Below are 12086 nucleotides of genomic sequence, written 5' to 3' on the forward strand. Positions count from 1 at the left end.
CCCTTTGATGTACATATATTAACAAGAACAGAGAGGCTGGGGGCAGTATTATGTATCCTAGCATATAAGCTCATACTTTTGGTGATTTAATATGTGTAACAATGAATTCCTAACATGTTTATTTCCTCTCTATTTTGTGTAATATTTGAACCAATGTACGAGGGAATGAGTGTTAAGAATGTATTTAAGAAATGTAAACTTCCCCTAACGTGTAAGCTTAAACTCGGAGTGATCTAATACCAATATTCTTCTAGAGAAAAGATTCGGCCTAAGATCCATCTTCTACATAGTCAAAATTCTAAAAGTAAAATGGATGTATATGAAGGCAAAATTAAAGAATTTCTGAACTACCGACTTATTTAGCGTTTTGGATGTGAGAGCTCGCTTGGATCTTTGACATCAGCGGCCCATCCAATTGATTCCTCTGTCTTCTATTCTTTCAATGTTTTTGAGTCTGCAATCAAAACATCAAAAGTTCAAAAAAGAAACGAATCGAACAATGATGAGATATGAGAAACGATTAGAAAGGAATCAGGAACAAAGAAATTCTCAAGGAATCAGTCCGAGTATCCATACGCTACTGGTCCTGAGAACGAATGCGGTAAATTATCAAAAACAAAGAAATTCTCAAGGTCTTGTGCCTCAATACGATGATCGAAACGAAATAAGAGATGCGAAAATTTGAATAAGAAATGCAAAACCTAAAACAAGAACTCGACCGGCTTCATCGACAGTCATCCATTTTTTACAAGGCCTCGAAGCTCATTTGGGGATTGGCTCCTGAGAAAACATTGCCAATTCCTCTCTCCGTTCTTCGGCGTTTCCTTTCGAATAGAAACGCCCGCAGTACAAGCGTCCATAAATCATCGGCTCCGAGATCGAACCGATTGAATATTGAAAATGTAAAAGATCCTTCAAATTCATATGCAAAAACTTGACAATCGGAAGGAAATCAGATGCCAATAGCAGAGTAAATCAACATTGAAAATGGAAGAAGTTTTCTCAAATTCATGTCCTGAAAATAAAACGTGATGATCAGAACGAAATGAGAGACACGAAAATTCGAATAAGAAAATGCAAAACCTAAAACAAGGCCTCGCCGTGCTTCATTGATGCTCATCCATTGCACAAGGCCTCGAAGCGCATTTGAGGCATGGCTGTTGAAAAGACATTACTGATTTTTGTTCATCACGCCAGTCTACCAAATCTCGCTTCCTCCCTCTTCTTCGGCGTTTCAATGGCGTTTCCTTAGATCGTTGGTTCCCGCCATCGAAGCTAGCAGCACCGGACTTCTTTTTGTTCGCGGCAGATTAGTTTAAGATTTCTTGCAAGTAATTTATCAGTAATTATATATACATTTATTTTATTTTTATTTCGCAATGGTCTTTTTAATAAAAATTTTAAAAATTTTAAATATTAATAAAAATATAATTAATTAATTATCATTTTACTTTTATGTTCAAACAAAAATTTGAATAAATGATTCCACGAATTAATTTAATCCAAATATTCGTATTATATTTATTATTTAATTAAAGTTATTCCAGTTGAAAAAAAAATTAACTCTGACGATTTTACCGGTGAATCGTCAACATTTTTACTATAATATTTTATATTCCTCTAAATTTGACGGTGGTAAATGTTTATTACATCACTGTAAACATTTTCATGCGGGTAGAGGAATTAACATGCTTTTTTATAGTAACTAGCATTATCCATTTAAAACGTTATAATTAATATACTATGAATTAATTTAGGATAATAAATGAAATTAAATATACTTTCTCAATTTTTAATATTATTATAATTTGCAGCCATCGTGAAGAAATTAATATATACACATATATATATATAATACAGACGCGTGAAAAGACATTGCAGCCCGGCATCCCGCGTTCTTAAAGGAAGGCGGCGCCTTCAGATTTGACCAAGTCCATAAAGGAGTTATGAGTAATTTGACCATACAAAAGAGTCAAATCAAGAAATTTGTTAAATTATAAATCTCTCCACTTTTAAAGTAATATTAAATACGCTTTTTAATCTTACGCCTTTAACTTTTTTTTATTACTGACATAGAGTCGCTATCATATACGTGACATAACTTTTTCATATACAGAAACATTAATTCAAAACTATCGTGAGTGCGACAGATTTTTAAAAATAAAATAAAATAAAATTCAAAATTAATATTTTAAAATATATAATTGAACAAGTGGACATTTTAAAATAATTTTATAATCTTATGATTTCTATAAATAGATTCCAAGTAATTCATGAGCTCACATCCAAACCTCTCCCTTTCTATTCAATGGCTTCTCTCTCAACAACCCTTTTATTCCTCAGTTTCTGCTTCTCTCTCCTCTTTTTCAGCTCATTTTCACAAGAAGACCCTCAAAAGGTAATTCTCTCTCTAAAAAATATTTTATTTTATTTATTATTTATTTCTAAATTTTTATTTATTTTATTTGGCAGACATATATTGTGTATATGGGAAGCCATCCAAAAGGGAAGGTTTCAACTTCATCTCACCATATAAGATTTTTAACAGAAACGATTGGCAGGTAATAATAATAATAATAATAATAATAATAATAATAATAATTCATCCCATTTTCGGAGTAATTCACAAATTTATTTATTTATTTTTAATTTTTTGCAGTAATTTTGCTCCACGGTCTTTAATCCGTAGCTACAAGAGAAGCTTCAATGGCTTTGTGGCTAAGCTGACTGAAGCCGAAGCCAAGAAAGTGTCGGGTATATTTCAAGGGCTGCCTTTATTATGAGTTTTTATTTATTTATTTATTTATTTATTTTTGTGTATTTAAACTCTGGTTTTAGAAATGGAAGGGGTAATTTCGGTATTTCCCAATGGAAAAAAACAACTCCACACTACAAGGTCTTGGGATTTCATGGGCTTCTCCGAACAAGTCAAGAGAATTCCGGCGGTGGAAAGTAACATCATTGTCGGAGTATTCGACAGCGGAATTTGGCCGGAATCTCCTAGCTTTGACGACACAGGATACGGTCCGCCGCCAGCCAAGTGGAGGGGCCGCTGTGAAGCCTCCGCCAATTTCTCTTGCAACAAGTAAGCTATATATATATATATTTATTTATTTTTTTAAAAAAAAATTATTTATTAACTTAGGGTCTAAATGGGATTTTTTTTTTTTTTTTTTAATAGTAAAATTATTGGAGCTAGATCGTATCGGAGTAATGGTAAACATTTAGAGAACGACATCAAAGGTCCAATAGATTCGGATGGCCATGGGACGCACACAGCATCGACAGTGGCTGGAGGGTTAGTCCGGCAAGCGAGTATGTTGGGTCTCGGCCTTGGCACGGCAAGGGGTGGAGTCCCATCAGCACGCATTGCTGCTTACAAAGTATGTTGGTCCGACGGCTGCACTGACGCTGATATTCTTGCAGCATTCGACGATGCCATTGCTGATGGTGTTGATATCATCTCTGGCTCTCTTGGGGGTTCGAGTGTGAAAGATTACTTCAATGACTCTATAGCCATTGGATCTTTCCATGCAATGAAGAAGGGAATCCTAACAACATTGGCCGTTGGAAATAACGGGCCGGAATTCACAACCATTGTGAACTTCTCGCCGTGGTCGTTGTCGGTAGCCGCTAGCACCACTGATCGGAAATTCGAAACTAAGGTTAAGCTCGGAGATGGAAGAGAATTCAACGTAAGAAAATTAATTAAGTTTTTCTCTCGTAAAAAGATTATGAAATTAAACGAAAATATTTTCATTTGGTTTATGAAGGGAGTCAGCGTCAATACATTTGACTTAAACGGAACACAAATTCCATTAGTTTATGCCGGAGATATCCCTAAAGCTCCATTCGACAGATCGGTGTCAAGGTAAATTATGAATTTATTTTAGAGAAAAATTAAATAAATAATTGAGTGTAGAGGTGAAAGGACTAATTTGACCTTGGAAAAACAGAATGTGCTTCGAGAACACAGTGGACAAGGAAAGGGTAAAAGGTAAAATTGTAGTATGTGATTCGTTGGCCGTTCCCGGCGGAGTTGTGGCCGTAGAAGGCGCCGCCGGAATTATAATGCAAGACGAATCCCCACAAGACGATACCAATTCTTATCCATTGCCTGCTTCTCATGTTGGCCCAAAACCTGGCGCTCTCATTCTCTCTTACATCAACTCAACCAGGTAAATCAATATTTACCTTAATTTATTTGTATTTTACCCTAATTGAATTTTACCCAAATACTCGACTTGAATTTATTGTTAATTTTAAATAATTTTTTTTCCTAGTCCATACATATATTTATTTTATTTTTATAATTAACTTTTTTTATTACTTATTTTCGAATAATTTTTAACTAATTAAAATATATATTCAATTATGTTGTAAATCTTAATTAAAATTTTAAAATAAATAAATAAATTTTACAAATTAAGATTTTACTTTATTAAAAAAAATTAAATAAATAACTCATCAACCCGAGTTATAAGACTTGTTTGAGTTGAAAAATTTGTATCTCCTATAATTAGGTTATATCTAAAAAAAAAAAATATCTACACCCAACCCACTAACACCGTAAGTCTACTAGTAGGGTTGTGATTGTTTTTACCGTATAGCTCCGTGATCGAACCACTGTTTGTCACATAGTAAATTTTATATCTTTTTAGAAAATATTTCAGACTTTTTTTTGGTAACAACTTAAACTCACCACGTTTGTTAGGAGAGGTTTTCACACTGTTGGGTAAAGAACGTTTCGTTCTACTCTCTAACCAACGTGGAATCTCACATTTTTCTTACTAGAATAGAGCCGTAAAAAAATGGGCACAGCCCAGGTATCGGGTATTAGAACACGTTAATAATTACATACATGATGATTTACAGGGTTCCAACAGCAAGTATAATGAAGAGCAGAGGGAGAAAACGTAATAGAGCCCCTTTTGTTGCATCATTTTCTTCAAGGGGTCCAAACCCAATAACCCCCAACATTCTGAAGGTAAATTATTAATTTAATTTAATTAATTGAATTATTATTATTATTATTATTATATTATTATTATATTAATTGTAAATGATTTATGCAGCCGGATATATCAGGGCCTGGCGTTGAAATCCTGGCGGCGTGGCCTTCCACGGTGTCACCCTCAGGAGCTGAAGAAGATAATAAAAGGGTTGTTTATAATGTGATTTCGGGCACCTCCATGGCTTGCCCGCATGTCACTGCCGCCGCCGCTTATGTTAAGTCCTTCCATCCCACTTGGTCTCCTGCTGCTCTTAAATCAGCCCTTATCACAACAGGTAATTAAATAGAACACAACTATTTTTCACTTTTTTATTTTAAGAATTATTAGCTAATTTAAATCATTTTTTCAAAAATGTTTTGGAATTACCGGGAAATTACATTTTTTTTTAATGTTATTTGTGTATTTAAATTTTGATTTTAAAATTTTAAAATGTATAATTATATATTAAAAAAAAAAGAAAATTTAATAAATATAAACTCGATTTATCAATCCAATGGAATTGGGTTGGATTGTGAATTTATTTAGGTTGGCCGAATTTAAATAAATAAAAATTTTATAAATTTAATTAATTTATAAATTTTTTATTCAATTAAATTAAATGTTCGTAATTTTTTTAAAAAAGATTTTTTTACACACAATTATATATATATATATATATATATATATTATTTTTTATTGTGTATTCTCACAACTACAAAAAAAAATAAAAAATAATAATAATAATAATGGTTAATTTTTGAAAATATATATAGACATGGTAAATTTTAATGAAATATTGGGAGATAAATAAATAAATAGATATTTTAAAATTTTAACATTTTATTTTTATTAAAAAATTTAAATAAATGAACTCCTGTCAAGTCTCAAAATGGTAGATATAGTACGGGAGTCATTTTCACCTATGCAAATCAAAATATAAGCTTTCACAGATAGAAGTTCATACCTCACTTATGATTAAGATCGAGTAGCATATGATCCTCATGTGAAATATTAATTTTTTCAATTAACGGATTTATGGAGATATAGATTACATCTTTGGAATAATTAGAATTAAACAAATCCAAACATTAAGTTATTATTTAATATATTAATGCAGCATTTCCAATGAGCCCCAAACGTAACCCAGACGGCGAGTTAGCGTACGGCGCGGGCCACATAAACCCACTGGGCGCAGTCCATCCAGGCTTAATCTACAACGCTTCAGAGACCGACTACGTGAAGTTTCTATGCGGTCAAGGCTACTCCACGGAGTCGCTCCGGCGACTCTCCGACGACAGTGCCTCTTGCTCAGCCAACAATTCCGGCACAGTTTTCGAACTCAACTACCCATCCTTCGCTCTTTCCACGAACGCCTCAAACCCCATCAGCCAAGTTTTCAGAAGAAGGGTCACAAATGTTGGGTCGAGCTATGCGACGTCGTATAAAGCCGTGATAGTTAACCCATGGAGGGATCTTAAAATTACGGTGAAGCCCTCGGTTCTTTTGTTCAAGAGGTTGGGAGAGGAGCTAAGGTTTGAGGTTAGAATTGGAGGAAAAATTAGGAAAGGTATTGAATCGGCGGCTTTGGTGTGGGATGATGGTAAGCATAAAGTGAGGAGTCCTATAACCGTCTTTAATGCTAATCTTCACTCTTTGGATTAATTAAGGTTTTAAATTATTAATTATAAGATTATTTCATAGCTTAATGATTGTTAAATTTGTTGGGCGAAAAGACGGATTTGACCCTTGTGTGTGTTGTGAATTCTTCTATTGAAGATGCACATTTAAGGAAACCTTGAAATTCTCTCTCTCTCTCTCTTGTCAATTTGACTTTTTGGTCAAAGGTTGTGTTAATTAGTTGGACCGATAGTATGAAATTGTGTTCGGATTAACCCATTGAACGTGTAAAAAAATGGGTATATAGATGAATTGAAACTAGATTTGAATTATAGCGATTTTAAGATATCTTATTCTCAAAATCGCTCTAATTCAAATGTGATCTCGATTCATCTATGTATTCTTTTACTCAAATATCACATGTATAATAAATAATAAGTATTTTTATTAACTTTTGTATATAATTTTCAAAAATATTAATTTTTCAACATCTTAAGGATTAGTTACTAATCACTCGATCTCAGGTCGATTGTATATACTCAACCTGTTGAGTTATTTGATGTTTCGACCAATAATATATACTAAATTGTGAGATCACATATCTGTTAAGACGAAAGGTATATACAAATTAATTGAAAAAGTGAGAGGACGGTTAAATTCAGTTAGGAAGGAAATGGGAGAGAGAATTAAATTGAGCATTAAATTGTGGAAACCTACAAATTAAATGCACACATGAAATCCCTCAACAGTTCCCATCTTCTTCCATCCTCCTTTAAAATCCCAAATTTTCTCTGCAAAATCCGCCATTGAAATCCCACCTTCAGCCTCCAATGGCCAACACCAGCAAGAAGAACAACCTCATGAAGTTCCCTTCCATTTTCAAATCCAGACCAGGACAGCCATGGAAAACCACCGCCACCGCCCTCCATTCTTCACTCTTCACCAACTCCTCCGAATCGCTCTCTGCAACTAACTCCACCGCGACGGAGATGGAGTTGACCGACGGCGAAGAATCACTCGAGACAGTCGTCCGCGGCGCCAGATCGGAGAGGCTCTTCTTCGAACCGGACGACACGAGCTCGATCCTCGAGAAATCGAAGCCGATTGAATCCGAAGCGTTGTTGTTAGGGTTTAAGGAGAGCTTGATTGTATCGATCGAATCGGAGAATCCGTACGAGGATTTCCGGAAATCGATGGGGGAAATGGTGGAGAGCCATGGGGTTAAAGATTGGGATGGATTGGAAGAGCTGTTGGGATGGTATTTGAAGGCCAATTGGAAGAACAACCATCGCTTCATTTTTGGGGCTTTTGTGGATTTACTCATCGATGTTCTTCATGCTTCATCTTGTTCTTCCTTGAGTTCTAATTCAGATTCTAACTACTACACATGCACTGAATCTTCTTCTTCTTGTTCTTCTTCTTGTGCATCGACTACGAGATCGCTGGATCGATCATCCATTCCAAAGGAGGTTGATGAAGAAGATGATGATCATATCACAGAAACCGTATAGAATTCCAGATTTCTTCCTCACTTTACTTCTTTTGGGGATTGTATATATATATATATTGTATTCTATACATAGTATTGTAGTTAATTAAGCCAAATTGGATTGTAATTGAAACTTAAAATGTCAACTAATTATGTATATATTAGGTGTCAAATAGTGTGACCTATCTAGATTATTAAATTATATGATGCTATATTATATTTTAATGGATGGTCGTATATGTATCATTCTTATATTTTAAAATATTTACGATAATAGTTCTTGTTTATAGGTTTAATGTTGGGACGGATAAATAATTTCGACTTGAAGAAAGGTTAAGCTTATACTAAGCTAATATACCTACGTATTTAACACATTAAAATACACAAGTTCAAGCCGAGTTTGTGTAGATTTAATTAGACACGTTGAAAGTGCTTCTAGAAACTCAACATTTTCATTCAAATGTTGGAAGTTTCCATTGAGAGCGTGGTTTCTTTTATGACAATTGCCCTACATACATTGAATGGGTGCATCAATTGATTTGAAGAGCGCCCTGATGGTGATTGTAACGGCCCAAGTCCAGTTGGTAGATATTGTCTTCTTTGGACTTTTTTTTTTTCTTTCTCGTTTTAAAACGAGTCTACTAGAGAGAGGTTTTGTTCCTCACTCCAGCCAATATAGGATCTCACAATCCACTCCCTTAGAGGGCCAGCGTCCTCGTCGGCACACCACTGAGATCTAACTCTGATATCATCTATGACAGCCCGAACCCATCACTAGCAGATATTGTCCACTTTAGCCCGTTACATATCGTCATCAACCTCATGATTTTAAAACACCTATTGCTATGAGAGGTTTCACACCCTTATAAAGAATAACCGACGTGGGATCTCACACCCTACCTTTAATGTTTTTTAAAATTCAATTAACGATCAACTACTTGCATCATCATCACAACAAAATTTAAAAATACAAACTTGTACAATTTAGATACAAACTTGTAGTAGTAGTGGTAGTAATGTACTAACCTTTGTTCTCATTTCCATTGAGGCGATACACTGTAAATCTACATAGTGAAAGAGAGAAGCTATACTGGTTCAGTGTAATGGATGGGTTTGGTACAGTTCAATCCTTGCCAAATCTCATCATTGCATGAGTTGCTAACATCGCACATCTGCGAGTCATTTCCAAAACTCGACCCACCATTGGTAACTTCACTGTTTCTCTATTCAAAAGCGGTTTCTTATTCCACCTGATGAACACTTCCATATTCAATTACCAGATAATAACAAAACAAGATCGTTTGCATAATTTTAAAGCGAGTTGCTCAAATTTTCAAGGGTTACAGCACAATTGCAAACAAGAGAATGATCAAAAAGCAGATGCCATTCAAACAAGAGAATGATCAAAAAGCAGATGCCATTCAAGGGAGTTGTTAGGATCGCACAACAATGCACACTCGATCTAGATGAACACAAAGAACAGGATATAGAAAATGCAATGAGAATATTGGCTAAATAATTTGTATATGACTTCATGGATGGACAGAGAATACAAATAATACTACCTTCTCAAACCTAGGTTGATATATATATATATATATTTGGTTTAGCTTACTGTATATACATAACTACCTACCACATATATAGTTTTAGACGAGATAGAGCTATTTACTGTTTATGACAATTTACCAAATATAGCTTTACTATATATAACTCACCTAACAAAGTTAATTCAAAGGAATGAAAGGGTAATCGGCTAACATACCAGTCCTCATGACGAACTATTTTTCCTTCAAGAACATACAACTTGATGAGGGATTCCAAATCTATGTTTCTTCCCAGAAACTTGTAGTGTTGCTTATTATCGACTGTAATCTGTGTTCAAAGTTTTAAGTTCTTGTCAAACTATAAACATTAATAAATTGATATGAGAAGAACACAATAGTGCTTGCACTAGATCGTGCACCTCGTGTTTTCCAGGGGAAATAAGTTTTTCTTTGACACTGTATTCCACAATTCTTGATTCACTAAAGACCTGAGTACAAAAAAGAATCATTACAACTGCAACAAAAAGGATCAAGATCCAGCAACACAAAAGGCTTAATACACTACTTAGATAAAATTTCATTTCTGATTTTCTACTCACAAAAGATTCAAATCCTTTTGACAAGCTCCATTGATATGTTCATCTTGGATCAAAGTTCATATATGGAAGTATCGGTCATTAATAAAAAGTTCATATAGGAAAGTGTTGACAATATTTCTTTGAATCAACATGAATCGGACATGAAAACACATCCAAATTAGAATATAAACTTTGATTACTTATTTTATCAAAAGTTTAGACATCACAAGAACCAGGAACAGACATGATACTATGATAGGAGTGGGACTATGAGCTCATTCATATCATGAATGTTGAAATTCAAGGCTTTCCTTATAGTGAGAATTTGGTGTCCAACATATGAGCATATCTCTAATATATCACTTTGATGCATTGAATAATGAACAGAAGTATTAAGATATGGTATCCGCATCTATTAATTTCCTTGTAACCGAGGCAAAATTTTGGATGAAAGGTTCATCTTATCTGATTTGATCATCGTATTCATATCAGCAATTCAACGCAGAGAAAGATTCCTCCAGAACCGAAACAAAGTTGAGTGAACTTTCAATCGTAAACGTATATGTTATATGTCAAAATTAAATGAACCAGTTGCGAAAAGTGGAAGTCATAAGAACCTTGGACAGAGAATAAAATGCCGATTTGATTTCCTTCACTCTGCAGAATCGAAAAACAGAGCAACTTTAAATAAACAATTATGAGTTACTACAAATGACACCTACTTGTAAGAAGAAGAAAAAAAAATACAAGCTACTCGTCGTCGCTAATGATCTTTCAATTGATTTTTCAAATATATGAATCATAAATCAACAAGTTTATCTTCTAAAATCCAATCCGACAGTGAATACCCGTGAGCTCTCGTCAGTGGATCCTCGAATGAAGCATCGGCAGCGTAGATTTCGAAATCCCGAGGCGTTGCAGAAGATCCATAACTAGAAGGTTAATCCATTGTTCAAAGACGTTAACAACGAAACCAAACTACCGTCTCGAAGCAAAAACTCACACACAAAAAAAGTTAAAAAACGAGAGAGAATCAAGAAGGAACTAACAGATTGAGAATATGAGGCATGATATCATCGGCAAAACGCTTCGTCGCTTTGGAATCGCATGCCTCCTTGCTGTTCGCTTCAATGGTTGGATCCTCTGTGATTTCACCATCTCCCGGCATTTTTAGGAACAGCAACGAATCCTATTATACAAGGATTTTCCATATTCTTTCAGATAAAGTGAATAGAAGAGAACGATAAAATAAATATGCAATTGAGATGTGGAAGAAAGAACTTGATGATTACCGGAGCGAGTGTGGTTCTTCGAGAATGCTCCAATTTTCTCCGCAGCGAAGCAGAACCAGAATCCTGAAGAAGCTCCACGACTTCATTTTGAGTTGGTCTTCAATGGCGCGCAACGTGGCCACTTTTTTGGCCTTTCAAATTTAAACTCCTACTTTTCAACTCTATCGGCNAAAAAAAAAAAAAAAAAAAAAAAAAAAAAAAAAAAAAAAAAAAAAAAAAAAAAAACCATATACATATATATATATACCATTTTTTTAATCTAAAAAATCATTTACTCCTATAATTTCTCATTTAAATTACTTTTAAAAATACTCTTTTTAAAAAGTTTTTAATTTTTTTTAATAGTGTTTCAAAAATATTTTTAAACTTTAAATTCTTTTATTAATATCCTTCAACTTTAAAATAAATTCAAAACTTATAATTAGGGTTATATTTAAAAAATTAATAAGAATTCTCAAAAGTAACATTAACACGTTTCAACTATAGTTAAAAAATTCAAAATAATTATTACCATCAATATATGAACGAAAATGATATATTGACACATCATAGATTACTTTCAAAAATTT

At 33.9% G+C, this 12086-nt stretch overlaps 3 protein-coding genes and 1 long non-coding RNA gene across 5 annotated transcripts; 2 read left to right on the forward strand and 2 right to left on the reverse strand.

Moving 5' to 3' along the window:
* Positions 1–354: 354 nt before the first annotated feature.
* On the reverse strand, positions 355–1293 carry LOC111780939. Of its 2 annotated transcripts, XR_002812929.1 has the most exons (3): positions 1084–1293; positions 702–1015; positions 355–454 (listed from the first exon to the last, which is right to left on the reverse strand). It is a non-coding gene; the product is annotated as an uncharacterized LOC111780939 (long non-coding RNA). The 2 variants fall into 2 exon arrangements; XR_002812928.1 differs by having other exon boundaries at positions 702–1293.
* Positions 1294–2308: 1015 nt separating this feature from the next.
* On the forward strand, positions 2309–6798 carry LOC111810938 (cucumisin-like). Its single transcript, XM_023697794.1, has 10 exons — positions 2309–2398; positions 2473–2561; positions 2660–2754; positions 2839–3085; positions 3182–3695; positions 3774–3871; positions 3957–4178; positions 4876–4987; positions 5076–5289; positions 6112–6798. The coding sequence occupies exons 1-10, from the start codon at positions 2309–2311 to the stop codon at positions 6654–6656; spliced, it is 2226 nt and encodes a 741-aa protein (XP_023553562.1). The 3' UTR covers positions 6657–6798.
* Positions 6799–7232: 434 nt separating this feature from the next.
* Positions 7233–8325, forward strand: LOC111806718 (transcription repressor OFP13-like). The gene has a single exon (XM_023692154.1). It carries the CDS (start codon positions 7442–7444, stop codon positions 8120–8122), a length of 681 nt encoding a protein of 226 aa, XP_023547922.1. The 5' UTR covers positions 7233–7441; the 3' UTR covers positions 8123–8325.
* Positions 8326–9021: 696 nt separating this feature from the next.
* LOC111792126 lies at positions 9022–11640 on the reverse strand. The gene is made up of 7 exons (XM_023673463.1): positions 11518–11640; positions 11275–11414; positions 11074–11157; positions 10843–10882; positions 10067–10135; positions 9866–9975; positions 9022–9350 (listed from the first exon to the last, which is right to left on the reverse strand). The coding sequence occupies exons 2-7, from the start codon at positions 11391–11393 to the stop codon at positions 9224–9226; spliced, it is 549 nt and encodes a 182-aa protein (XP_023529231.1). The 5' UTR covers positions 11394–11414; positions 11518–11640; the 3' UTR covers positions 9022–9223.
* Positions 11641–12086: the final 446 nt, after the last annotated feature.

Source organism: Cucurbita pepo, chromosome LG01 (genome assembly GCF_002806865.2).
Source record: "Cucurbita pepo subsp. pepo cultivar mu-cu-16 chromosome LG01, ASM280686v2, whole genome shotgun sequence".
Lineage (NCBI taxonomy): Eukaryota > Viridiplantae > Streptophyta > Magnoliopsida > Cucurbitales > Cucurbitaceae > Cucurbita > Cucurbita pepo.